Source organism: Terrapene carolina, unplaced genomic scaffold (genome assembly GCF_002925995.2).
Source record: "Terrapene carolina triunguis isolate 2854851 unplaced genomic scaffold, T_m_triunguis-2.0 Scaffold495, whole genome shotgun sequence".
NCBI classification, from domain to species: domain Eukaryota; kingdom Metazoa; phylum Chordata; order Testudines; family Emydidae; genus Terrapene; species Terrapene triunguis.
In genome coordinates this window covers 1,399,798-1,425,428 of record NW_020664846.1, presented here as the reverse complement: position 1 = coordinate 1,425,428, position 25,631 = coordinate 1,399,798, and the positions used below count along the sequence as shown (strand labels likewise).

General features: G+C 47.9%; 2 protein-coding genes across 7 annotated transcripts in view; one reads left to right on the top strand and one right to left on the bottom strand.

Moving 5' to 3' along the window:
* NMT1 (N-myristoyltransferase 1) overlaps positions 1 to 4,024 on the bottom strand; it is a 31,889-nt gene extending 27,865 nt beyond the window's left edge. Inside the window, exon 1 of the mRNA XM_024217234.3 lies at positions 3,892 to 4,024. Within this exon, the coding sequence (XP_024073002.2) occupies positions 3,892 to 4,019 (128 nt within the window). The 5' untranslated portion in view covers positions 4,020 to 4,024. The remainder of the gene's footprint in view (positions 1 to 3,891) is intronic.
* Positions 4,025 to 5,985: 1,961 nt separating this feature from the next.
* On the top strand, positions 5,986 to 24,424 carry DCAKD (dephospho-CoA kinase domain containing). Of its 6 annotated transcripts, none has more exons than XM_024217231.3 (5): positions 5,986 to 6,004; positions 13,266 to 13,378; positions 16,205 to 16,408; positions 22,386 to 22,473; positions 23,385 to 24,424. In XM_024217231.3, the coding sequence occupies exons 2-5, from the start codon at positions 13,267 to 13,269 to the stop codon at positions 23,668 to 23,670; spliced, it is 690 nt and encodes a 229-aa protein (XP_024072999.1). In that variant the 5' UTR covers positions 5,986 to 6,004; position 13,266; the 3' UTR covers positions 23,671 to 24,424. The 6 variants fall into 6 exon arrangements, with proteins under 6 accessions (XP_024072999.1, XP_024072996.1, XP_024073000.1 ...); XM_024217228.3 differs by having other exon boundaries at positions 5,988 to 6,004; positions 13,261 to 13,378; XM_024217232.3 differs by lacking the exon at positions 5,986 to 6,004 and adding an exon at positions 6,019 to 6,026.
* The last annotated feature ends 1,207 nt before the right edge of the window (positions 24,425 to 25,631 follow it).

The following is a 25,631-nucleotide window of genomic DNA, read 5'->3' as shown; positions in this document are numbered from 1 at the left end:
CATTTTGTTTTAAACTAAACAGTGATCAGAGGAAAGATTAAATTAGACTCACTCTCTAGAAAAGGAAACCGTTCAACCTTATCACTCTTTGAAACAGGCTCAGTTGATATTTTACAGCACTGATACACCAGCAAATCAGAGATGTCTCAGTTCCTCTCCTTCCTACACTTAAAAAACCAAACAGTCAGCACTATTGCTAATAATAAAGTTAGACCTGGATTTTTTTAGTCTTGTAACAAAAACACAAAGGTCCTTTGACAGGGAATAGGGCACTGAGGGGAGAGAGAACTCCCCGAATCGTTTTGCAAGTCCATTTAGCAAACAGTTGCTTAACAGGTGGTATATGAAGGCTGAATTTCAAAATGCTTCTCCCCACCACAATTTGTTGTTTGATCGCATGAACTGTGGGCAGCTCGAGTAACTAGATAAATGAATTGTGTGCATGTTAGTCTAATACGAGCATGAGAAATCACCAACAAGGAAACCGCTCAGATGGGGTTCCAGAATTGTTCATTTTCTTCCTCTTTGGTCTTTTCTCTTTCAGAGTCCTTTGATTGTGGAGGGAAAAGTGTTTGGGTGAGTCTTCAAGGCACGTATTCAATATCAGTATATCTATTGTGGAAGCAGAATTAAAGCAGGGTAAATGTCTTAGTCAATTTAAGGATAGAGTGAAAGGTAGCCCTAACCCTAACAACGCGAGAGTTGTAAAAGATGCTGTTTTTCGCCTCGCTTCTCGCCTCGCTTTTCGTTGATAAGGATGGAATGCTGATTTAAGCAGAAACCTTGAGATAAGGTAGTGTCTGGAGGGAGTTTGTGTAACAGGAAGGTATAAATACTTGTCTTATACTGCTTGTAGGGGGAAGATCTGCCTAAGGTCAGGGGGACCCCTTATCTGACCGCAGTCTTCCCTTGCAATTGTTCATAAATAAACTGTCTCTGACTTGTTGCTAACAAACGCAGAGTGAGGACTTGTTTTCTTCCACACTATGGACTCCGCTTTCTAACTTCATTGCCACTCAAAAGGAGTTTTAAACTTTCCAAACACCTTTGCGACATCTAGCCTGGACACCCCCTGATATCTATTCCACACGGCAAACGTCTGACATTTGTTAGGCTATGTAACGTTAGGCTGTAACGTAGACACGTTTTACATCGATGGATGGGTTTGGCCGTCAATGTCGTTAATCCACTGCTCCGAGAGCCGATAGCTACATCAACCGAAGAATCCTTCTGTCCACCTAGCGACGTCTACCTCAGGGGATCAGGCTGAGCTAACTATGGCAATCGGGGTGCAAAATTTTTCACAGCCCTGAGCGATGTAGCTAGGTTGAATTGAGTTTTAGGTGTAGACCAGGACTTCATCTGTTAATTGTCATGTGCTAATTCTAGCGAAGACAAGGTAATTATAGCTTCCCCATGTTAGGGTTTAAACTATAACTTGCCTTGTCCACACTAGGATGCTAAAATAGGTTAAAAATAGACTTTCTTCCCTAATGAATACATGGCCTGGGAGTTTAAAACTCCGTTTGACTGGGAAATATCGTTAGAAAGCACAAAGCAGAGTCAGCAGTCGTGATCAAGCCCTGCTTCTCATCTCTGCTTGGATCTGGTCTTACAAACCAAATCATGTCAGAGAAGGAAATTACAGCTTCCAAGCCCACAGCAAAGCTAACCCTATTAAATTAAGATGCAGTGCCCCACCCATGAGGCAAATGAAATATTACAGCAAGGCTGTGTTGACACAAGAAAGCTTCTTCAATATTTCCAGTCTGGTCTTTTATTAACTTTGGTTTCTTCACAAGTGATATTGCCTAATAAAAACTGCTGACAAAGAGAGACTGCTCTTCAGCTGATGGTCTCTAAATCTCAGAGTACACCGAATGGGGTCAAGGATATAAAAAACATAGAAAGTCGCTCAACCGAAGCTCAGATTTGCACAGCACAAGCCAGGAACCTCTGGAAAAATGTGATCATACATGTGACTATCAGCTCCAGTGTGTAAATGAAAATGCACGCACAGTGGGTTTAATGGGGGTGTCTCTCCTTTAAGCTACCCACATCACAGAAGTGTTCCGTATCCTACCGTAGGCAGCAATAAGAAGATGGTGGAGAACAGAGCCCTAACATGGGTGCCATAAGCGGCCTTATACACTACAATTGCATTTCACACTAGAACTGTCAAAACCAGATCCACTATGTGAAACAGCAAAACAGAATGATTCTATCCATGAACCAGCTTCCTCAAGCTGTTATTTAGGTACCAAAATAGCAAAGACAGGTTGGGTAGGATAAAATCTCCAGCATAAATATTTCATAAAAAACCAGGTCATTACAAAACCCCAATAGATTAGACAAAGAATAGCAAAATGAGGCCCTCACATCTGGAATCAGAAGCATGCTATCTACAACTGTGTTTAGACACAGCTGGTGTAGCACAAGTCTGGCCTTGTTTCCCTGATCTATGTGACTAAACAAGGCCCAAGGAGTTAGTCAGCATCATACTTCACGGGGGAAAAAATCCTGGCTCACACTAATCAGGAAAACCACGCTAAAATCCTGTTTAATCCATGACCGTAGGTACTACAATTCCTCTCACAGTGTGCACAGGGCCTAAAAAAATAAAGTTTCAAATACAGGTCCCAAAGACACTGCCTTTCTTACACTGAGGTTAGTCAACAGCCCAAGTATGAGACTAAAACCTCAGAATGAAACTCTGATGAAGTATTCCTACTCTATCTACAGAGCCAAGGGGTGTGCTTGCTACATGCTTGCTAACATGGAGAGCGGAGGAGCCGGTATGTCAGGAAAGGGACACTGAGGAGTCAGTCTCTGTGTGGATAATAAGTACCCTCGCCAGTTTGGGGCAGTAGGAAGGAATGCCTCTGAAGATTGCTGCCAAGTAAGCAATATAGAGTTACTCAGTTTGGGAACATCCTGCTCTACTGCAAAGACAGGATCCACCTACAACCAGAGTCTTGTCCGGAGCATAGATCCATCACCTCTTTTCTTGCTGTAGGTGCCCTATGTTCTTACAGCACTGGCAGTTTTGCTGCCCCTAGACACATACGTATTTTGCAAAACCCCTGATCCTTTTGATTTCTCGCTGTTTACAAAACTTCTGTTTTACACTGTAACCACTTTACAGTAATACATCATATTTGAATTTGTTCTTTAACACCTTCCAGCATGCAGAATGCAAAGCACCTGGCAAGTTATATTCGATGCAAGTCATATTTATGTGGAACCTTTCCCTTATAGTTCCATAACATGCATTACATGATATGCTAGCTGGGCACAGGAGTCACTTCACCCACCAGTGAGATGCAGCCACCACTGGAGCTGCAACAGTACACAGCAAACATGGCAGCAATTTGAGAGTTAAAACCTCAGATAGAAACTGCAGGTGAATTCGGGGGGGGGGGGGGCGCAAATGAACTTACCCCAGCTGAAACCTGGCCAGAGCCCTAGGTTTAACTCTGGTGCAAAGCACCACAGGATCATCAATGACCCTGACTGCTCAGCCTCCCTGTCCTGTGCCCTCCCAGGCACCATAGCTAATGGTGGCAGTACCCAAGCATCACCAGCAGCTCCCTACCCACAGGTGACTCCCACTCCGGGTCCACACGGCACTACTCCTTGGAGGCTGCCCAGGGGAAGTCTCCCATCCACGCCCTGCTAAGGCCTGACCCTGCTTAGCTTGCGAGACATGCTGCTGCAGCCCATGGGCCCCGCCCCTTTTGACTGGCAAAGGAGTTGGCCATTCACAGAGTGGAATACCATCCTGCAGCCAATCAGGACGCGCGAGTGGCGGGGCTAGGCGCACTTCCCGGCCGCAGCCTCTCTCAATGGGACGGGCCGGCTCCGCTCTGTGGGGCCCGGGGCCCCTCTTACCCCCGGTTGTAGCTGTGCTCTTCCTCGTTCTCGCAGTCGCTGCAGTGCTCGTGGTCATTCTCCTCCCCGGACAATCGCTGGGGCCTCGACGGCGGCCGCTTCACTGCTGTCTCACTGTCGTCCGCCATCTTGAAACAGGGCCTCGCCGGCTGCCGCGCCCCCACAGCTAGGCGAGCCGCGATTGGGCGGCGCCGCGTGGAGCATGCTGGAATTTGTAGTCTGCAATGAGATGAACTCGGAAGAGCCTGTTAAAGCGAAAGGGACTACAACTCCCATAATCCTTTGGGAGAGGCTGCCGTGGTAGATAAGCCTGTTCATGACCGGGGCATGCTGGGATGTGTAGTATTCTTTTTAGGAGTCCCTTATTGAACCGAGGGGCTAGGAATTGTGACCTTAAATTGGCCTTTGCTGCTATGTGCAGAAGCTATCAATTTCTGACCAATAATGGGCCTTAGAACTATGAAGGCTTAGACAGGTGACTGGATCTCAGAGTCTCGGAGGGGAACAGAAATGTTTAAAATCAAATTTACACAAGTAAAGAGGGAAGGTATTGTACATCTGGGGTTGGGCTTGGGTTATGGGGGATTGCAAGTATCGGTTACAAGGTTCACGAGGTACATACATATCACATAACCAGCACAGATCCACATTGGGGTGTGGAAGTTTTTAAAGCGTCAGTGAATAAGTGGGCTCAGATACGCCACCCATGGAATGTATTAAGAGTCCAAGTCAGCAGTGGTGTAGAGAATAAGTACATGGGTGGAGTATGTCCCTTGGTTCATCAGGGAAGGAAGTGGGTTATTTCCCTGGTCAGCGTTCTTGGTTACTCAACCTGGTACTGGCGGTGTCCCGTGATGTGTTCCGTGTAGATGTCTCTGGACCATCTGATGGTGTCGGACACCATGAGCTGTCTCATGAGCTGGGCATAGCTCATGTGCAGTAGGCCAGGTGGATTATGGGAGGTCTCAATGGTCAAGAAGGAAACCCAGTCCCACCACCATGTACTGCATTGCACAGGGCCTTCTTAAACTTTTCAGACAGGATCCTGTTTTTCATGAGTTCTATAAAGAACCTCAGGATACTGTGCAATGAATGGGGAAGTACGTTATGGGAGGGGAGATGGTTCACCTTTCTCAAAAGCATCTGGAATTGCCAACTGGATACTAGACTAGTTGGACAAATTATTTAAACTGGCGTAGTAAAAGATGGACTATCAGACTAAGACTGCTTGCTGCAGTTAGCAGGAGGGGAGGTATTGGATTAGTATCAGAACTATCTCACCCTCAACCCATCTGAGAAGGTTTTCAATCTCCTACTTCAGGTTTTCAATTGTTGAGGGGACCTATTCAGAGGCAGAAGGAGAAATCTGCTTAGGAATTATTTGTGGCATCACTTCTGACATGCCCTTAATATGGAAAACCTTGTATCATGTATGGTTTAAAGATATCTACTTTGTTTTTTTCATTTATGTAAGCTGCATGCTTTATTTGTCCCCAAACAGATGTACAAAGGCAACACCGTCTTGTGCCTGTCAGGATCCAATATTGCATTTTTCTTCTTTCAGGGCAGCTCTGGCCAATTGCAGCTTGCGTAGATGGCCATAGCACACTTGTGCACTGAGCAGAGAGCCAGCAGTCATCATGCCTGCCCTGCGTTCTTTATGCTGGCTCGGTATAGAGTAACAGCTTAGTTTTAAAAACCTCTCTCTTGCAATCAGATCCAGGTAGACAGACCCCTGCATCTCTGTGCAGCCGCCTGGGCCACGAAGCTCTGCAGAGGTACAGGTCCCTGTGGATCCAAATACAGAACCAGGCCTGCTTGTTTTTTAAAACCTAAACACTATAGGTCCTGGCTATACCCACAACCCCCCGCTTCCTGGCTATACCCACAACCCCCCGCTTTGAGCCTCGTTCTGAGCCCCATCCCCCGCTACTCACACCCTATACTCCACAAACCCGCGGCCCCGCCCCTCCCTGGGCGCTGGGGGGGGCGGGGCGAGCCGAGTAAGAGCAGCAATGATTGGCTGAGCGGGGAGAGCCGGGTTCCTCTCCGCCAATGAAAGGGCGGGACAGTGGCGTGGCTGAAGCTGGGCCCAGGGAGAGCGAGCGGACGGGTGAGGGGCTCGGGAAGCTGAGGTGGGGGCAGCGTCCGGCGCTCTGAGGGGGCGGGGCCTGGGCCGCCCCCCTCGCTCCCAGCAGGGCCGCCGGGGGGCTGGGCCAGACCTGCCGGTGATCTCCGCTCCTCGGCCCGGCGCGCTGTCACCCCCCGGCACTGGCGGGCCGCTCGGTGGGGGGGCCTGGGCCGGGGGGGCCACCCCCCCCCGCCCCGCTCCTCGGGCAGCCGCTTTGCCCTCAGCCGTCCCGGGGGTCGCAGCGGGGCCGGGGCGGGTTTCCCCAGGGCCTGTCCGGGGGGCAGACGAGTGGGCAGTGGCCGCTCCGCACCGCTGGCTCCATTAGCCCCTTCGGCTGGGGAGCGAGTAGTGCCGGCCCGGCACCCCCCGGGCGAACCGCTGGCGCCCCGGAGCCGCCGGTGGGCATCTGCCTCGCGGGGGATTATCTCCATGTATGGCAAAGATTTGTGGAGAAACGATTGGTTGTATTGGGCCTGTGGGAAGTCCCTGGGCGTCCTGTTGCTCGTCCTCCATGTGCTGCTGTTGGGGGTTTTCAAGATGGGGTAAGGGACCTGGGGGGCTAGCAGCCCCCCAGCGGCAGTATAGAGGGGGTGGATCTAGGTTATTGTCCCCCCAATGCCTTGTAGAGGTGCGAGCAGGCCCTGGCGCAGGGGCTGGAATGGCCACAGTGGTGCACACCGTTGGGCTGGCTACCAGGGCGTGGCCTCGCCTACTTCCTCCTTCTGGCCACCAAGGGTCCCAATGGAAATACCTGGCCCAGGGGAGGGGCTGGAGCATGTGCACCCCAGCTGCCAGGAGTGGGATGGGGACTGCATTGGGTGCAAGCCACCAGGGTGGGGGATGGGACAGGGCCCTGGGCACCACCTGCCAAGGAACTACTATCAGTGTGGAAGTAGAAACTACTGGGATGTTCCTTCCCACCCTGGTGCCAGCTGCCCCTGCTCACCTTGAAATTCCCCCTCCTGTTCATCCATCTCTCCATTCACTGGTGCTTCTGCGCTGCCCCCCCTCCCCCTCCAAAAAAGTTCAAGAGTCCAGGTAGACAATCCCATCAGAATCAGGATGTTCCCTTTTAAAAAATAAAATGGGATGAGCGATAGTGAGATGGGCTGGCCTTTAAGAGTTTGACTATTGAACTGTTCACAAGTTAAGATCAAACATCTTGGTTTGGGACCATCCCTAGAGCAGACCATGCGTTGTGTGATAAGGGACCATGGAATCAATAGTCACCAATTCCTATATATAATTTTAGATCAGAAGGGATTATGATTATCCCTTTCTGTGATTATGATTCTCTAAGCCAGTGGTCCCCAACCTTTTTTGTCTGGCCAGCACCAGACGATGAGCTACCGCAGACCATGGCCGGCAGACGAGCATCCCCCGAAATGCCGCCGAGAAGCGGCAGCGTCAGTAGGCGTCACCGTCGACAAGCAGCGTCATCCAGAGGCGTCGCTGCCAAATTTAGGCGGCAACGCCTCTGGATGACACTGCTTGTTGGCGGCATTTCGGCGGATGCTCGTCCGCTGGCCAGTACACTGGTGCACATAGATGCCTCGGCAGGCGCCATGGCACCCACGAGCACTGTGTTGAGGACCACTGCTCTAAGCTGTCATGGCCTGTGTTAATTCAGGTCATCTCACCTTGTAAGTTCTGCACGAAGCCCATAACTTCTGTTTGAGCTATAGCATATATATATTTTTAGAAATATATCAAGTCTACAGCTCAAGACTTCAAGTGATAGAGAATCCACTGCATCCCTAGGTAAGTGGCACCAATGACTAACTACCTTCACTGTTAAAACTGTGTGCCTTATTTATAGTCTGAATTGCCTAGCTTCAACTTCCATCCACAGGATCTTGTTACTCTTTTTTCTGGTAGATTAAAGAGTCATTTATGTTCAGAAATCTCTCCGCCAGTGGTGTACTCCTAGACCATGGTCAAGTCATCTCTTGGATATGTTAAATAGATTGAGCTTCTTTAGTCTCTCGCTATAAGGCAGGCTTTCCAGACCTCACATCATTCTAGGAGCTCTCTTCTGAACCTTTTCCTGTTTTCAACATCCTCTTTAAAGTGTGGACACAAGAAATGGATACAGCCTTCCAATAAAGTCCTTCGCAATGCTGTACAAGGCTGATAACCACGCTTTACCTCCAGCCTTTATAATAGTGTTAAATATTTAAGTGTCTTTACTTCATAAGGGAGGTTGCACTCAGAGGCTTGCTGTGTGAAAGGGGTCACCGATACAGAAGTTTGAGAACCATTGGCCTACGTTGTTTTTGTATGTGGTAAATTTTTAATCAGAACACCAAGCAGGACTAAATCAAGCACCTTATGGAAGTCTAAAAGGTTGACACAGTCCATTATCAGCCAAACTTGAAATGAATTTGAAAAAGTGATGCGGCAATTAAGGTGAAAGTCCTGGCACTATAGGAGCAAAGGATATTTCATTTTAGATAAATGAAAACTTGTAGTAATACCCATGTCTACTAAAACCCATCTGCAATTATCACCCTGTGCTTATTCAACTGCACACCAAGGGTAAGGCCAATAGTTCTGTGCTCTTCATGTCATGATTTTCCTCTCATCCCCAGCCCTAAGTTTCTTCTAAGACCAAGTGGCCAGTCCAACACACACTGCCTGAACTTTGTCTTAAAAAAAATCTAATTAATGGAGATGTCCTATCTCCTAGAACTGGAAGGGACCTTGAAAGGTCATCAAGTCCAGCCCCCTGCCTTCACTAGCAGGACCAAGTACTGATTTTGCCCCAGATCCCTAAATGGCCCCCTCGAGGATTGAACTCACAACCCTGGGTTTAGCAGGCCAATGCTCACACCACTGAGCTATCCCTCCTCCCTTCCTTGGTGTTCCAGGTTAGATCTGGCATTCACTAAAACAGTTATAGCTGTGATAGAAATGGATTGTTACATTTTTTGTGTGTCAATTGACTGCATAAGATAGAAGGTGCGTGAGGTAAATATCTTTTAGTGGACCAACTTCTGTTGATGAGAGACGCAAGCTGTCACCAACAGAAGTTGTTCTACTAAGATATTACCTCACTCACCTTGTCTCTCTAATATCTTGGAACCGACATGGCTACAGCTGCACTATATGAATAAGATAGAAGCTGTTGTTTTCTGAGATATTTCTTAGATGCTAGTTTGTTTAAATTTGTTCTTGGGAAAACTTGTTTGTGTGTCTAGTATGTGATGGTGGGGATAACCTGGATACCAGTGAGTAATGTGCTCATCCCTAACTCATTTGCATAAAATATTTTATACCGTACCATCATGAGAGTAACCAAAATACCACCTGGTTACACTTTCAACACCAATCCTTCAGTCTCTTTCCACTGCAGTAACCCAAATAGCACAGGCTAGGGCAGGGGTGGGGAAACTACAGCTCAGGGGCTGCATCTGGCCCTCCAGTCGTTTTAATCCGGCCCTCGAGCTCCACTCCAGAGCCCGTGCCCCCAGCTGGAGCCCTCACCCCCTCCACACCCCAACTCCCTGCCCCAGCCTGGAGCCCCTTCCTGCACCCCGAACTCCTCATTTCTGCCTGCACCCCAGCCCCCAATTTCCTGAGCATTCATGGCCCGCCATACAATTTCCATACCCAGATGTGGCCCTTGGGCCAAAAAGTTTGCCCACCTGTGGTGTAAGTGATGGCCTAGGGTTCAAGGGAATGGAGAATTAGGCCCTAATGTCCTGATCCAAAGCCCACTGAAGTAGGAATGCATGGTTCAGTCTTCCTCAACTGGCAACAAGGTGACTTGTCAGAGTCTTGTGAAAAACTGACTTCACTGTTCGTCTTTCTGTCTCTGACTTCCTTATTACTCCATGGACTGCCTGACCCAGTCTGCTTTCCTAGGCTTTTGGGAAGAACAAGTAGCAACGTGCACTTGCCTCTCGTTCCAAGCAGTATCGGGATACATGGGTACTGTCTTGGGTACTGACAGCAGCAGAACTAGTGAGTTTCAGGGCAGTAGTTATGCAGGGCATCTGGTATGGGCTTCCTTCATGTCCCAGCCTGGCAGTTTCCCCCTTCGATGAGTTGCCTCCAACTGCCACAGAATCTTCTGGAACCCTCCCATCAGGCCTCTGACATCACTAGCTCACAGCCTGCCTCTCTACGTCCCATTTACAGGACTATGAAATTTTATCTATATGAGAGATGCACATACAGATCACCAGCAAAAAGGAAAAAAGGCACATCCAGTGCCACCCTTTAATAGGTAAGTAGCCAAGATTTGCAGATGAGATGAACCACTTATGGGTATTAAGGACTCTGTCGTTCTTTTTTGCACAACTAAATTAATACCGATGTGTTGATCAAACTCTCTTGGATAATTATATTCTGCCTCCTTAAATTCCTTCTGTAGGTTTCATTTGGATCTGTTAATTTTCATTGTGTCTGTACTGCTGATCAGTGGTAATTTGTGCTGGTACATGATGGACACGTCCCTCTTGAGAGGTGGCTGCGTGCGTGTGTGTGTGTGTATACATACACAATGTTTGGAGCTGGCTAGTAAAGTTTGAAAACAATCTTAGTGAGCCCTCTGAATGAAAGGTGCTATATAAATGTAAGCTTAGTAGGTTTATAGCAACGGTTCTCAAACTTTTGTACTGGTGACCCCTTTCACATAGAACCCCTCTGAGTGTCCCCCCCCCCCCCACCCCCTTATAAATTAAAAACACTTTTTAATATATTTAACACCATTATAAATTCTGCAGGCAAAGCGGGGTTTGCGGCGGAGGCTGACAGCTCGCGACCCCGCCCCCTCCCAGAATTACCTCATGACCCCCTGAGGGGTCCCGACCCCAGTTTGAGAACCCCTGGTTTATAGGCATAGCTTCACTTGCTTTTTAATGGAGGGAAGAGTGACATCTAGTGGACAATCAACCCCACTTCAAGCAGCATCCTTATACAGCAGGGGTTCTCAAACTTCATTGCATCATGACCCCCTTCTGACAACAAAAATTACTTCTCAACCCCAGGAGAGGGGACCCAAGCCCCACTGCCCTGGTTGGGGAGGCCAAAGCCCAAGCCCCACTGTTCCAGGCATCAAGAGCTTCAGCCCCAGGCAGGGGGCCTGCAACCTGAGTCTTGTTGTCCAGGGCTGAAGCCCTCAGGCTTTGGCTTCGGCCCTGGGCAGTGGGGCTTGGGCTTCAGCCCCGGGGCCCCAGCAAGTCTAAGCCAGCCCTGGCAACCACATTCAAAGAGGGGCAGGACCCACTTTGGGCTCCTGACCCACAGTTTGAGAACCACTGTTATACAGTAATTGGAAGTTACTGGGCATTAACTACGTCTTTGTTATTTAATGGAGAGTTATTTGAGGTAGAGTTGAGGTTCCTTCTAGTCTAAATAGCTGCTTCTCTGTAATAATTTCAAAGAATAACCACAGTACACAGCACAAAGAATGCTTATCATGTACTAGAAATGATATATTTGTATTCCTTCTGCTGCCTGTATTTTGGGGGGGGGGGGTGAGGGGGTTCCAGTGTGGTGATGAGTTATGATACACATCCACGCATCAAACTTAGTATATTTTACTATTTCTGCGCTGGGAGGAATTTAAAGGCCTTTGAACAAACAAGTGCAGAGGAGCTAAAAATGAGCAGATTGCAAAACTCTGTTGGACTGAGATTCACTTACTCTTCCCCCCCAACACTCTGCATTCGGCACAAGAGTTTTCTTCACTGGAAAAAGGGAGCTCTAATGTTGAAGAGGTTGGATTGTTTAGAAGTCAGAACAAACTCTCCAGAATAGGGGAAACTTGCAGTATTTGATATCTTTAGATCGCTACTCATCAGAAAAAACACTGACCTCTGTGTAGGGCACTGAGGAGATCATTCCTGGAATATTGGGTCCAGTTCTGGTGTCTCTGCTCCAAAAAGGATGTTGAAAGACTGAAAAGCATTCAGAGAAGAGCTGCAAGAATGATTCTGGAAAGTATGCTTTATGTTGAGAGACTGGAGAAGAGCAATAAGCCAAATAAATTCAGCAAGCGAAAGTTACAAGGTGGCTTGAATCATCATCCAGAGACCCAAAGGGAAGGATATTTCTGATAGTAAGTGGTTCTTTTATCTGGAAGACAAAGGCATAAGAAGATCCAGTGGAAGCTGAAGCTAGACAAATTCAGACTAAAAATAAGGCACACATTCTTAACAGTGAGTGTAATTATTCATTAGTATTTAGGGGTATGGTGGATTCTCCATCCCTTAAAATCAAGACTGGGTGTTTTTTAAAGAAAAATGCTCTAGTTCAACTAAAATAAATGGGCTTGATGCAGGAATCAGTGGGTGAAATTCTCTGGCCTGTGCTAGACAGGCAGTTGGACGAGGTGATCAGAACGGAGTTGTGTATTAAATTAATCTTAACTCGCAACAAACAACCTAAATCTTTGAATGTTTAATGTGTTAGCAAAGTAACGTGGGTGCCAGTGAGATTCGTAGTCCTGAGCAAATAGGTTGGATTACTACAATAAACTCTCCATAGTTACCCTTTGAGACATATGGAACCTTCGGTTAGTGTAGAACGTGACAGCCAGCTACCTTGCTATTGCCTCTTGCATAGAGCACACTGCACATCTGCCATAGATAGCACTGACTCGACGTTAGTTTGCTGGTGCAATTTCATATGTTGATAAGGCTCAATGCGATTTGGGTGCTGGTTATGTTAGAGGCAGCCTCTCTGCTGGTGCATCCCACCTGAGATGCTCTCCCTGACCATCCACAAAGTTCATCATCTGGGGGTTGGATGTTGTGAGTGGGGACGGGCTAAATTCTCTTCCCATTTCTGTCACTGCTTTTTGTGATAATCCTGGACAAGTCCCTTAGGCTGAAACTTTCAGAAGTGTCTACTGTTTTGGTAGTTCTCATTTGAGACTTAGGGCCTAACTTCTGGAAGTGCTGAGCATCCACAATTCCAGTTAGCCAACTGGCTCTGCAGATGCTCAGCTCTTCTGAAAATTTAGAGGCTGCTTGACTGATTGTGCATTCAGAACTCGCGGACGTTAAAAGATCTTGGCCTTCATTTTTGTCTCAGTTCCCCAGTATGTAAAATGAGGTGATGTAGTTCAAAGAGAGGGTGAGGATTAATTAATGTTCATAAATTGCTTTGAGATCTCTAATGAAAACATGCCATAGAAATACAAGTCTGATCCTCTTTGAATTAGGACAGATATGTGCATGTACAGAATTAATGAAACCCAGACTTGCTTTGTTTTCTTTCTTTTCCAGAGCAGGATGTTCCTGGTCGGACTGTCAGGTGGAATTGCTTCAGGAAAAAGCACAGTAGTGGCAGTATTCCGGGAACTGGGCTGTGCAGTGATTGATGCCGATGTTATTGCCAGACAGGGTTAGTTTTGCGTAGTTGATCTCTTTTCTTGTATTTCCCTGACAATCTGGAGTCAATCGCTGATGCTGCTTTGGAGTTTAGACAGCAGAGGGTGCTCTGTGTTCAGTCAATAACTGTTACCTTTTGCTTCCCCAATTTAAGACTAGATATGTATGGACTGGCTGTCTCGGGGATTGGAAACAGGATACATTTTTCATCAAAAGTCACATCTTAATGACACACACTGCGAAGAGATTTCATGCTGGTTAGTGTACTCCTAGAACATAGTGCAGTGAACACTGCTTTGTAGAGACACTTCTTTACAGACAGTTGAACAAAGTTCTCTTTGCAAATCTGTGACTCTCCCTCCCTCCAGCCACCACCAAATTTACCATGACCCAACTCTATATCTGTCAGGGGCTGCTGGTGGCGCTTCAGTGACTGGTGAATGTTACCAGTACCCCCAGAAGAGAATTTCAGCCTTCATTCATATGTTTGGTGGGTACTTTTTTGTTAAGATCCCAAATAGTTCGACCCCCAAAATGTAATTCTCACCTTAAAAATGCACCCTAATAAGAGACCAGAATCAGCCTCCAGTGAAGGTTGTAGTTCTACTCAAACCACAGTTTTATTTTGTGCTGCACCAAAATGTACATGCCTGGGAATCTGTAACACTTTCAGGGTGTTTCTGCTCTTGATATGGAAACAACCCACAAAACAAGGTTCCAGTGCATCAGAGCTGGGACTAGGATTCGGGGATCTGATGGCCTGGGTGAAACCCTTCTTTTTCCATTCCCTCTGTAAAATGGGGATAATAGGACTTACCTCATCAGGGTCACGTGGGATTTAATTTTTGTACATCCCTTTTTAGGCCTGTCGATGACTAGCACGGCAGATGTACAAAGGATTATTAATTAGAAATCAATGTCGCTTGGGTGGTTTCCTTTTTAAGTACCTCAATTTTTCTGGTCATTGAAGAACTTATTCAGTAGCCATCATAAAGCTGCGCTATTTTGACGTTTTGTTGCAATGTAGTGCCTCTCGAGGGGCAGAAAGCCTGCTAGAGCTGCTACCAGTCCTCTGACAGGCCAGGATGCCACTTCGAACCACTGTACATGTTCAATGCCAATTTTCCACCAAGCAATTTATTTTTCTTCAATTGCTTTTTTTGTTCTATTTACTACTTGGATTTCCTTTTTAACTGAAACTCCCTGAATTAGAAATTACAATTCCCCAAGTAAGAAATTCATCTTAGTAAAAATGTCTTTCTTTCTAACTTGCTCTGAGCCTCAATCAAGTGGAAAGGTCTGCATCATTAGAGGAAAATAGAATATACACTGATTTTTTTTTTCACTTCAGTTTATCCCCAGCCTTCTCCCAATTACTTTTTTTTATTATTATTATATCCTCTGGGTGGCAATTTCGATGACTTTTTAAAATGACATACTTTCCTTACATCACACTAGTCGATAATAAGCTGCAAACAGCTCTTGAGAATTGGCCTCCTACAGGCTTTCATGTGCAATTCATCATAAAGAATCTCGCGTTGTATTCTGTAGAAGCCCTTATGGCTTGATTCTGATGACACTGGAAACCTTAAGCCTATTAATATTCAGCCCTTTTTGATATTTAGTAACCCACTACTCCCTTGTGGGAGCCCAGCTACGCTGTTCATCCGGCGCAGGAGTTTTCAGTTAGAACAAGCTGAATCTCCCCACTCAACGCCTAATTGGAATTGAACAAAATCTATGGCCATCGTACGTCCTGTCTTAAGGCAGCAGTGCGCAAACTTTTCCAGTCGCCCGCCCCCCCCGCATTACTGCACCGCCAAGCCTTCCTCAGCAGCAGGCAGCTTCTATCTTGCAGCCAGGCTGCACCTCTGGGGCAGGGCCAATACATGCCCCTCTGCCCCTCCTCCCTCAGGTTTTCAGGGGTGGGGGGAAGGCACGTGCAGCCGTCTCTGAGGTGGAATCTGCGCTGGGCACGGAGGCAGAAATCGGTGTGGTAGCACACTGACTTACAGGCTGGGTGGCCTGCTGAGGTGAGTCAGGGAGGAGGTGGCGCTCCCTTCCTGCCCCCCATGGGGGCTGGCCTGAGCCACCTGGCATTGCCCCCCCCCCCATGTTCTTCCATGCCCTTCTGGGGGCATGTGTGTAGAAAGCACCACCGTCTTAAGGCATGCGTGTAGAAAGGTCCTTCAAAATGTAAACTGTGGCCCTCGATAACTATACATTATAAAGTTTTTATTACAACTATGCTCACTGCAGTGTTTTCCCTTTTCAAAAGAAACAAACAGAAATAACATTTATTATTACTGAGCGCTCCAAACACGGCCTCTTCTCTTAGAACCTTCCAATCGAGAATCCTCTGAGACCTACTTGTTGGAGAAAGGAGTGAGGAATCAGGATGATTCTGCATGTTTTTTCCCAGCTCTGCTACTGACTTGCTGTGTAACCTGGGGCAAGTCCTTTCTCCCACTTTACTGATCTATAAAATTGGGGTAATGCTTCCTCTTAGGAGAATGATGAGGCTAATTAATGTTTGCAAAGTAATTTGATCTCTTGGGTACCTGGCACTGAAGAAATGTAAGTGTTATTGGAACAAAAGTTTAGCAAATGTGTTTCTGCAGCACGAGATTCAAAGTTGGTTCTCATGTAGCTTTTAGACCCCTAGGTTGAGATGTTCCACAGCCTTCTTCAGCGTATGCCGGTCAACAGATGTGTTCTCCCTTGAAAGGAATAGACCTCAATCGTTCAATGAATAAGATTCATTTTAGACCCTTCACTGACGTAAGCACTTCCTGTTATGCAGAATTGGCACTAACCTCCAGCTGTTTATTTTTATCAGTGGTTCAGCCCCGCTTCTTAGCCTATCAGCAGATAGTGCATAACTTTGGAAGTGAAATCCTCTTGGAGAGTGGGGAGATAAACCGGGAGGCTCTGGGAAACATTATCTTCTCCCACCCGGAAAAACGGCAGCTGCTGAACGCCATCACTCACCCTAAGATCCAGAAAGAGATGCTGAAACAGATCTTTAAATACTTTGTGCTAGGTAAGAAACTAAGCAATTGTTATGGATTCCTAGGACATCAGGGTTTCTGGTCACACTGGCGACCAGCAATATGTGTTTGGTTGTTTTTTCCTTTAGCAGGGAAAGGGACTAGAGGAGAAAGGGAGCTAAAATGTTGAGTGACTGCCTTTGTGCTGTGTCACTAGTGGCCTTTAGCGATGTGGCATCCTTCCATTGTTCCTGTTCAGAGAATCCTGCCTTTTAGTTTTGCCCTTCACATTTTTCTCCCGTATATGGTTTAAAGTACATCTGTAGGGTCTGAAGGAAGCATTGTATGGCTTCTTCAGAGATTCCTCCTGAGATAATGTCACCCCTTCTGAAATGTTCTAATATTATTCCCCTCCACCCCCTGCTTCACTAAAAGCCATAAAGCTCTCTTAAACTCGATAAGGTGAAAAATGGGTTGACAGCTGTGGTTTCCGGAGTTCTGCTTTTCCCTCTGATAAATATAACAAATACAGCTGTCAGACTTGGTCTAGTCAAATGCCAGATAAGATCACCAGCTGTTTCGGAGGTCTCCGTGTAGACAGAGGGATGTCTTAATAGAGTCAGCCTAGTTTGCAGAGCTTATCAAGGGTGAGCTATGTGACAGCTGAATAGCCTTTTGCTAGGGAGCTGAAGAAGCCAAGCTCTCCTGAGAGAGATGCAGGGGGAGAAAGTAAGCCAATGAAGGAAGGTGACAAGAAAGGAAACTGGAGAAATAGACAAAGGAAATAAAAGAGTATCTAAATGAGCTCATGAAGCCATTCGGGGGAGCCTTACCCACTGCTCCAGCTATCACTTTGCAAATGATTTTGTCTTAATTAGTTTGCAGTAACTGACTCGGGATATTTATTTTAGGTGTCTTAGGCCAAAGGGCTTTAGCTAAGGTTTTGGGTTTGTGCACATATGGAATCACTTCCTTGCCCCCAGGTTCCACTGGTCTGAAACCCAGTCCTGTAGCAGCTGATGAATTTAAAGCTTTATAAGTTGCAGTCTTGCAGAGCTGGAAAAAGGAGCATTTACACCGTTGGAGAGGGTTTCCCAAGGGAATACACAGGCCTCACTTCTGCCCTCCAAGAGATCAGAGTTTAAAGCCATGACTTTTCTATGCAAAAAAAAAAAAAAAAAAGCTATTTTAGATCATTTTTAGACTGTTAATTTTCTCTCTCCCCCCCACCCCAGGTAACAAAACCACCTTGCTCTATAGGTAGAGGGGATATAAAACAGCATCTAGGTGGAGAAATACATAAAATAGATTTCTCCATTTAGATGCTATTTTATAACAAAAATTACCAAACATCTTCTTGAGGTTTTCTGTACCATGCAGTAGCATCTACAGATGAGCGAGCCTGTTATGGCATGAAGGGTTTATAGACGCTCACATGGAATGATACACACGACCCATACAGGGCTAATAACCCTTTCGTCCACCCCGCACTGGCACGGGCTTCTCTCTCTTTTTAAGACCACTGGTGTGGGGTGTTTTTTTTAATTTTTATTTTTTTAATTTTTATTAAATGTTTCCTCCTGTAAAGCCAGGTGGCTTAGTACCATGGGGCCCACTGTACAGGCCTTAGAAGGAGAAAAAATTATAACTCACTGTGATGGGAACTGGCACCGTGGGGTTAAGGACGTTCCTGTGGACCCAGGTGACCCTGCAGCCAACGTCCGGGAGTGGAGAGAGGAGTTAACAGGCCCAGTTGAGGGTGGCCAGGAAGGAGAGCAGAGCTCTGCTACTTCTTCGCTCACAGAAGCCTGGTTTCAGCCCAGAGCCTGAGGCAGCTTGCTACCTGAACGAGCCATTTGATGGGTGGGACGACTGGACCCAGGAAGATTGGCAAAAGGGACTAGCCACGTAGAGACATGGCCAGAGCAGAAGGGTCCTGCCGATGAATCTGCAGTCCATCTGTTTTCCTTTTTGTTTGGACTGTAATACCCCACGTGGGGTAGACTCCTGTGTGCCATAGACAGAGGGCTCAGCACCATGGTACTGGATCTGTGAGGGGTGACAGCCTGCGGCAGGGTGAGTCATTTTTAATAGGCCACAAGGGGGCACTGGCTAGACAACCAGGGGGCAACACTCATTAATTTGAGAAGCAACTAAAACTGTTCTAAAATAGACTTTTCTGTAAGTTAAAGTTGCAAGACGACAGACCTTAGTGCAGCAACCAGGCATGGCTAGAAATCCTGCATCTTGGCAGGGGGTTAGACTGGATCAGTGATCTTCAACCTCTTTACGCACAAGATCACTTTTTGAATTTAAGATCAACCCAGGATCTACCCCGCCCATTCCCTGCAGTCCCACTCTGCTCACTCCATTCCCCCCACCCTCACTCACTTTCACTGGGCAGGGGATTGGGGTGTGGGAGGGGGTGCAGGCTCTGGGCTGGGGCTGAGGGGTTCAGAGTGTGGGAGGGGGCTCTGGGCTGAGCCTGGGGCAGGGGGTTGGGGTGCAGGAATGAGGGGTGCAAGCTCTGGGAGGGAGTTTGGGTGCAGGAGGGGGCTCCAGGCTGGGGCAGGGGGTTGGGGTGCAGGAGAGGGTGAGGGGTGCAGGCTCTGGGACGGAGTTTGGGTGCAAGGTGCAGGCTCTGGCCAGGGGGCGCTTACCACTGGTGGCTCTCGGTTGGCGGAGCAGCTGGGCTCAGGCAGGCTGCCTGCCTGCTCTGGCCCCACGCCTCTCCCAGAAGCGGCTGGCTGCTGGCACGTCTCTGCAGCCCCTGGCAGGGAGGGGGGCAGTGGGTCTCTGGGCAGTGCCCGTGCCTGTGAGCACCGCCCCCACAGCTCCTATTGAGCCGCCTCACATACCCCGCCCCCCCGAGGTGTTGCAGAGACGTGCCAGCAGCCAGCCACTTCCGGGAGCGGCATGGGGCCAGGACAGGCAGGCAGTCTGCCTGAGCCCCGCTGCGCCGCTGGCCGGAGATCACGATCGACTGGCAGAGGCTCCAGGATCGACCAGTTGATCACGATCGACCGGTTGGTGACCACTGGCCTAGATGATCCTTGCAGTCCCTTCTAACCCTGTGGTTCTAGAAGTCCCGTCTCCCACTGGGCAAAGGGGATTCCCTGCTCGTCAAGGGGTCAAGTTCTCAGCTGATGATTCCAGAGGACCTTAAACCTGTCACTAGGCCGGGATTGAGTATTGCCCCTGCTGCTCCTCAGACCAATGTATTTTTCAGGGTTGCGGGGTAATGGTGGGGGGCATCTGGAGGGAAATAAGGAAACACTTTTGTGGCAGGTTGTTTCTTCTAAGCAATAGAAAAGGTGGCTCTTGGAAGCTGCTCTGAGGTTCGGAGACAGGTGAGTGAGCAGAGTACAGGAGAAGTGTTCTAAGGTATAAAATAAATACAGTTGGTCATGTGGAAATTGCCACCATGAGTTTGTCTCTATTTAAGGTGGAACTGGCAGGGATACGTATTATAATGGGACACGTTAACTGACCATAACAAGTCTCTATGGTTGGTTGCTTATAACTTTACCAACTTTAATAGTTTGGGATGCAGTTTTCCATGCTGATTTCTGACTCAGGCTGGAATTTATTTTTAAAGTTTCAGCAAAAATGGTTCAGAACTTCCAACAGTAAGGTTAAGGAAAAATACACTGTGGTACTCCTGTTAAATTCTTACAAATGCTTTAAGGAGCTCCAGCACCCTCCATGTTTTGAAGCAGACACTTTAAATTTGGCAGGGGTCAGAGAGGTGCCTTTTGTTATCTACGAAAATCCGTCCAAGTTTGACTGAGTTATAAACCTCTGAAAATTGCCAGTTGCAGATTCTCAGCAGAGCTTTGTTAGAGGCTGGCAGCAAAATTCTCTAAACATTCCCTCCTTACTGAGCGTACACCGTCCCCACAGAGTTCACTGAGCATGCTCCAGCCGGTGACTGAGCTAGATTTGTCTTGAACGTGCTCTTTCCAGATGCTGGGGGTCACTGTGGTGCTGGGCACCAGAACTGAGAGCAAGGAGACACTCACTCTCTCTCCCCTGTGCTTTCATTCCCTCCCTGCTGGCATCCAGGCAACCTGGAGGAGAAAGACAAAGCCACTGATTTGAATGAGGGTCCAGGGTAAGGCGGGGGCATGGGCAGGCCAGGGAGGGAATAACAGGAGGAGGGACAGGCTTGGGGAGGGGGCAGAGGGAGAGTGGGCTGGCTGTGGTGGGGACAGACCGACAGAGGCAGGGAGGACGGAGGCACAAGAGGAATAATGCACAGCTAATCTTAAATTCTGCCATTTCTTAACTTTTAAGGACTTGACTTTGCAACATTAATATTTGTCTGTATGTAACTTTCTAAGTTTAAAAAAAAAAAAACCCTCTGAAATATCATGTGCATTGTCAGCAGGGTTGGAACCTTCAGATCCTTAGCAAAGGCCTCTGCCCTTTGAGTTAATGTCACTGGTAGCAGTAGTAAGTTGGTATCCTCCACGTGAACCAGCCATTGCAGGGGGATGAGCGAGACAGTCTGCTGGTGGGTTTCACAGCTATTGGCTGACACCAAAGGAATGCTGGGACTGAGGCACCCTGGGTTCAGTTTCAGGTTGTAACAGGCCGTGTCCCTGTCATCGCTCCTATCAGCCCCACCTTGTAGCAGGCCCCTTTCCATTCCAGCTTGTCCATGTGCTCTTCCTCCCCACTCTTCACCCCGCTGCTTTAAACCAAGTTAGGATATTTCTTCCTTCTCCTCCATGCTGCCTTGGTGCCAGTGTAACCCACACACGTCCTGGGGGTGGGGCACCGAGACCACGTAGAGAGATAAAATGAGTCTGCTTTACAGCCTTAGCTAAGAGCTAGTTGGCTTTTAGCTCATGCTGTAGAGCCTCATGCACTAAGCTCCAGGTTCCCGGTTCGATCCCGCCCGCCGATGACCGGGGTCTGTCGGTGTTACACCAGCAGTGGGGTACTGAGAGCCTGAGAGAGACTGGGTATGTCTAAATGGCAGCTGGCAGGGTGCTTCCCTGCAGGGGTGGACAGATGTGCTAACTCCGCTCAAGGTAGTGCACTAAAAACAGCAGTGCGACCATGGCGGTCGGGTGGGATTGCACTCTGGCTAGCCTGGGCTGCCATGGCCATGCTGCCCGCTGGAGTAGAGCTAGCACATCTGTGTGCCCATGCTAGGAAGCTGCTGTGTAGACATGTCCAGTCTCCCTGCTCTGAGTTCTCATCCATAACCCTGCACCTGCAGTAGCCAAGAGGAGCGATTTCAGGAGATGTCTCACTCCTGCAGCCCTGGATGGAACATGCTCTGTCTGGTTAGCACGTAGGAACAGAGGGGATAGAGCAATTTCAGTGCAGACCGAACGTTGGGAGAGTAGGGGTGTTTAGCTCCACTGAGCATGTGCAAACTGCCCAAATTGGTCAGGCTGCAAGTCTGAAAATGGCAGATTTTCATGAGGACAGGAAAGGGCACATCCCTGACCCCAGGGTGACCTCACCCAATCTTCAGTCCCTGTGCCAAAGCATGGTGGCACTGCAGCTTCTCAGCAAAACAGCTGTGAATGTTTTTTTTAAATATTTCCCCTGACCTTATTCTCAGAAACAGCTGAACCAGCCTTTCCAAAAAACTGGCTGGAGGCAGACACCCAGCATGGGAAATTCCAGCCCCTTTGGGAAGTGTTGAGCAACACACCACAGCCAGCTCCACCTCTAATAATGTAGCAAAGTGGCAGTGCCTGCTCTAGTCAGAAGGTGCATTAGGTTTTCCATTCTAGCCTGTTTCCAGCCACTCAACTTTCTGAAGCTTTCACCTTCTGGTCTGAAAGTTTGAACAAAAACACTTTCGCTTTCCTCTTCCTCAAAAAGAGCTGAAGTGCTGCAGCTGCCACCTTGGGGAAAGTGTAACTGTGCAGCTAGACAATTCTCTGTCCATATTTTTAATGGTGTGTGTGTGTGTGTGTGTGTGTGTGGTAAGAAAACCTTATAAGTAGTAATATTTCCATTTTATATACACATTGTTTTTGGCGGGGGGTTGGTTCGTTCATCCAGGCTACCGCTATGTGATTCTGGACATTCCTCTGCTGTTTGAGACCAACACACTAACCAAGTTCATGAAACACACAGTCCTGGTTTACAGGTAAGTGCCACAGAGGGCCAAGGAAACTGGAGAACAAGTGTCATTTTGGCAGCCCTTGTTAATGCAGCCTTTTAGTTAACTGCAAGTAGCAGGAATATGTTAAAACTCAGCAAATCAATCCCCGTGGATATTGACTGACTAGATACAGAGCCAGCGTTAAGAATTAAGGGGATACTAACAGGGAGTGTGACCATAGTCTGTTGGGAGGAAATCCTTGAGTCTCTGTCTCCGTTTCCTCTCTTACTTTTTGTTTGTCTTGCCTAATCAGACTGTGAGCTCTTCAGGGCAGGAACTGTCTTGCTAGGTGTCTTTGCAGCCCCCAGCACAATGGGGCCCTGATCTCCAGTAGGGCCTTGGTGCTAGTAGGCTGTGGGGAGTAGCGCACACATACTAAATAATAGTGCTAATTAATAATGGACAAAAATCACTTTCTGTGGGACTCTAGAAACCTCTGTCATCTGGGCTAGGGGATCTGATGCACTCCTCCCAAGCTACCTGGGGGTGGCGCTGATGCCATGTTGTCTGGTTGCCCCTTGTGTTGGGGGTGGTGCTGTATAATCTCCCCCTCTAGCAGTGGTGACCCCACCATGCAACGAGAGCTGGCTCAACTGGCTTTTAAGAAAAACCTGGTCAGTTCCTTGGATCCTGCTGGTTTTGCAGGTTCCGTATGAAAGGAGATGTTTAACCAGGGAGGTTCTGGCTCACGAGTGCTGAGCTGAAGTAGTCTCTGATTGGAGAGTGGGACGGGATCACTCCCCACCAGGTGTGTTGGCTGGGATAGGGCTGAGGGGATCCTGTTCTCTGGAGCACTGGCCATGCTCGGTGTCCTGTAATTGCAGTGTGGAGGCATTAGGGGCCTCACTCCTTTCCAGACGTCTCTCTGATGCTGTCTCTCATTCCCATCCCGGTAGTGATCCGCAGACACAGCTGTCACGACTGATGAAGAGGAATGGCCTGGCCCAGGCAGAGGCAGAAGCGCGCATCGCCTCCCAGCTGCCGCTTGATGAGAAGTGCAAATTAGCTGACCACGTGATTGACAACTCCGGGGACTGGGAGAGCACGCGGAGGGAGGTCCTGAGACTGCACTCTCAGCTGGAGGACTCTCTGGATTTCCTCTTGGTGCGCTTAGTGGCAGTCACAGCAGTTGCTGGAATTGGTGGGCTGGTGTGCTTTCTCCTCAGGCATTTTCTCTCCTAATTCACTTTTTTTTAAGGGACCAAAACTCTGCCTGGAATTTCAAGTTTGCAAAGGGCAGTGAAAGGTCATGAGCCTTAATGGCTTTGCCGTCTGAATACAGACGACAAGATGAGCAGAGTCTCCTTGTAAACTTCTCAAGGTGAAGCATGGATTCCTTGCCAATGCACTGACTCAGCGTCTTTCTTTTACCTTTTTAGTCCTGTTATTAATGATCAGCAACTGCTGAAGGAGAGGGGGAGCTGTAATGGATGGAGGCCCCCAGACATTCGGGTATGAAGTAATTGCACAGTTAGGATGGACATATTAAAACCATGTTTTAGGCCAACTCATTGAAGTGCTAGTCTACAGGGTGAAAGGAATCTTGCCTTCAATTTAACCCCAGGTGGAATATGATTACTTAACATGTCTCACGGCAGTCTGGTCCAGGCGTGGGGATCTGGACTATGGGGTTCTCTTCCCCCACTTCCCAGCATCCTCAGCTCCCAAGAGCTGGCCCTAGATGGTTCACTTTGACTCTAGACAAGTAATTTCACTTCTGTTTCCTGGTTATGAGATTTAATGAATGTTTGCAAAGTGCCTTAAACCCCACCAATGCAGGGCATTGCAAAATTGCAAGAGTTACTATAAAACGTCGATCTCATGCCGTCATTGTACAAGGTGCTTTGTTTTACCTGTGGTTGCAATTTCCAGGCTTCAGAGTCTAAGAAATATTGTAATGTTACCTGTGAGTCAAGTGAGCAAAGCCACCTGTCAGGCTCAGGGTGCTGCAAGGTGTGTGTGTGTGTGTGTGTGTGTGTGTGTGGTCTAACTGCACTCTTCAATGGTGTGTTCAGCTTGGCCATTGCACGTGGTGGTGGTGGGAGAGACCACAGCAGCAGGAGCTCCTGCAGCTTCAGGGTTATAATAGTCTGCAGAGGGGCTTCCCTGTAGTTTTATGGCCTGAGCAGGGACATTCTCCCTGCCCCAAATCTGTCTGTCCAGGTCTAGAGCAGGGCGCATGAGGGGAGGATTTGGTCCCTAATTCCACAAGAATTCATAATCCTCCAGCTTGAGACAGGCCTGGCAAAGCAGCAGGGCACGGTATACAAGCCCAGAGGATGTATTGAACCAAGTTGGACCTTTGGACTGTGTCCTACCTTGGGGAGTGGCCAGTAGCTGACCCCCTCAGAAAATCTCTGTGCTCCCACGCACTTGTGCAGTTCTTTGATTTATTCTGGGGTCTCCCTATCTCACTCCCACAGTGATCCCCGAGGCAAAAGGCTCCTTACCCCTGTTTTAACATTGCCTCCTCAGTATTGCAATCCCATGCTAGCTTCAGAGCATTTCCAGGAGCTAGACACCTCTTCAGCAGGATTTTCAGAGGAGAGACCCCCCAAGAGTGACTGCAAACTCCCTCCCTGCAGCCAGCTTCTGTGTCTTTGTTTGTTGGCACAGCTGCCTCGTCCGGTACCGTTATCACTGCCACTTCCCTCATTCCTTTTTAACCCGTTTTTTAAATATCCTTTCACTCAGTCGAGTCTCCTGTGTACTACTCCATTTTCCTGACTTTCTTACTAGTCCCTTTAGGGGAAAATCTTTGAGCCCAAGTGTGACCAGGGTCCGAGTGGGGAACCAGCTGTGGTCACTCAATTCGGGTGAACTGCAAAGAATGGGGCAGACAGTCCCCATAAAGCTGGTGGCTATTCCAATACTTAGATTTACCCAGCCAACATAAAACAGCTTCTTTATTACCTTACTGGTTACTCAGAAGTCCAAACAACACAGTTCCTTTAAAGTGATCCAGCCTCAGGCCTCCATCCAGGTACCCACATCAAATATGATGGAGAATATCTTATTGCCCTTATATAAATCCATGGTACGCCCACATCTTGAATACTGCGTACAAATGTGGTGGTCTCATCTCAAAAAAGATATATACTGGCATTAGAAAAGGTTCAGATAAGAGCAACTAAAATGATTAG

What these genes read in the sequence shown, in the direction of transcription:
- DCAKD (XM_024217227.3), top strand. An exon ending in CGATGTTATTGCCAGACAGG is followed by an intron (nt 13,379 to 16,204) that starts GTTAGTTTTGCG and finishes TATTTTTATCAG; the next exon opens with TGGTTCAGCCCCGCTTCTTA. An exon ending in CACACAGTCCTGGTTTACAG is followed by an intron (nt 22,474 to 23,384) that starts GTAAGTGCCACA and finishes CCATCCCGGTAG; the next exon opens with TGATCCGCAGACACAGCTGT.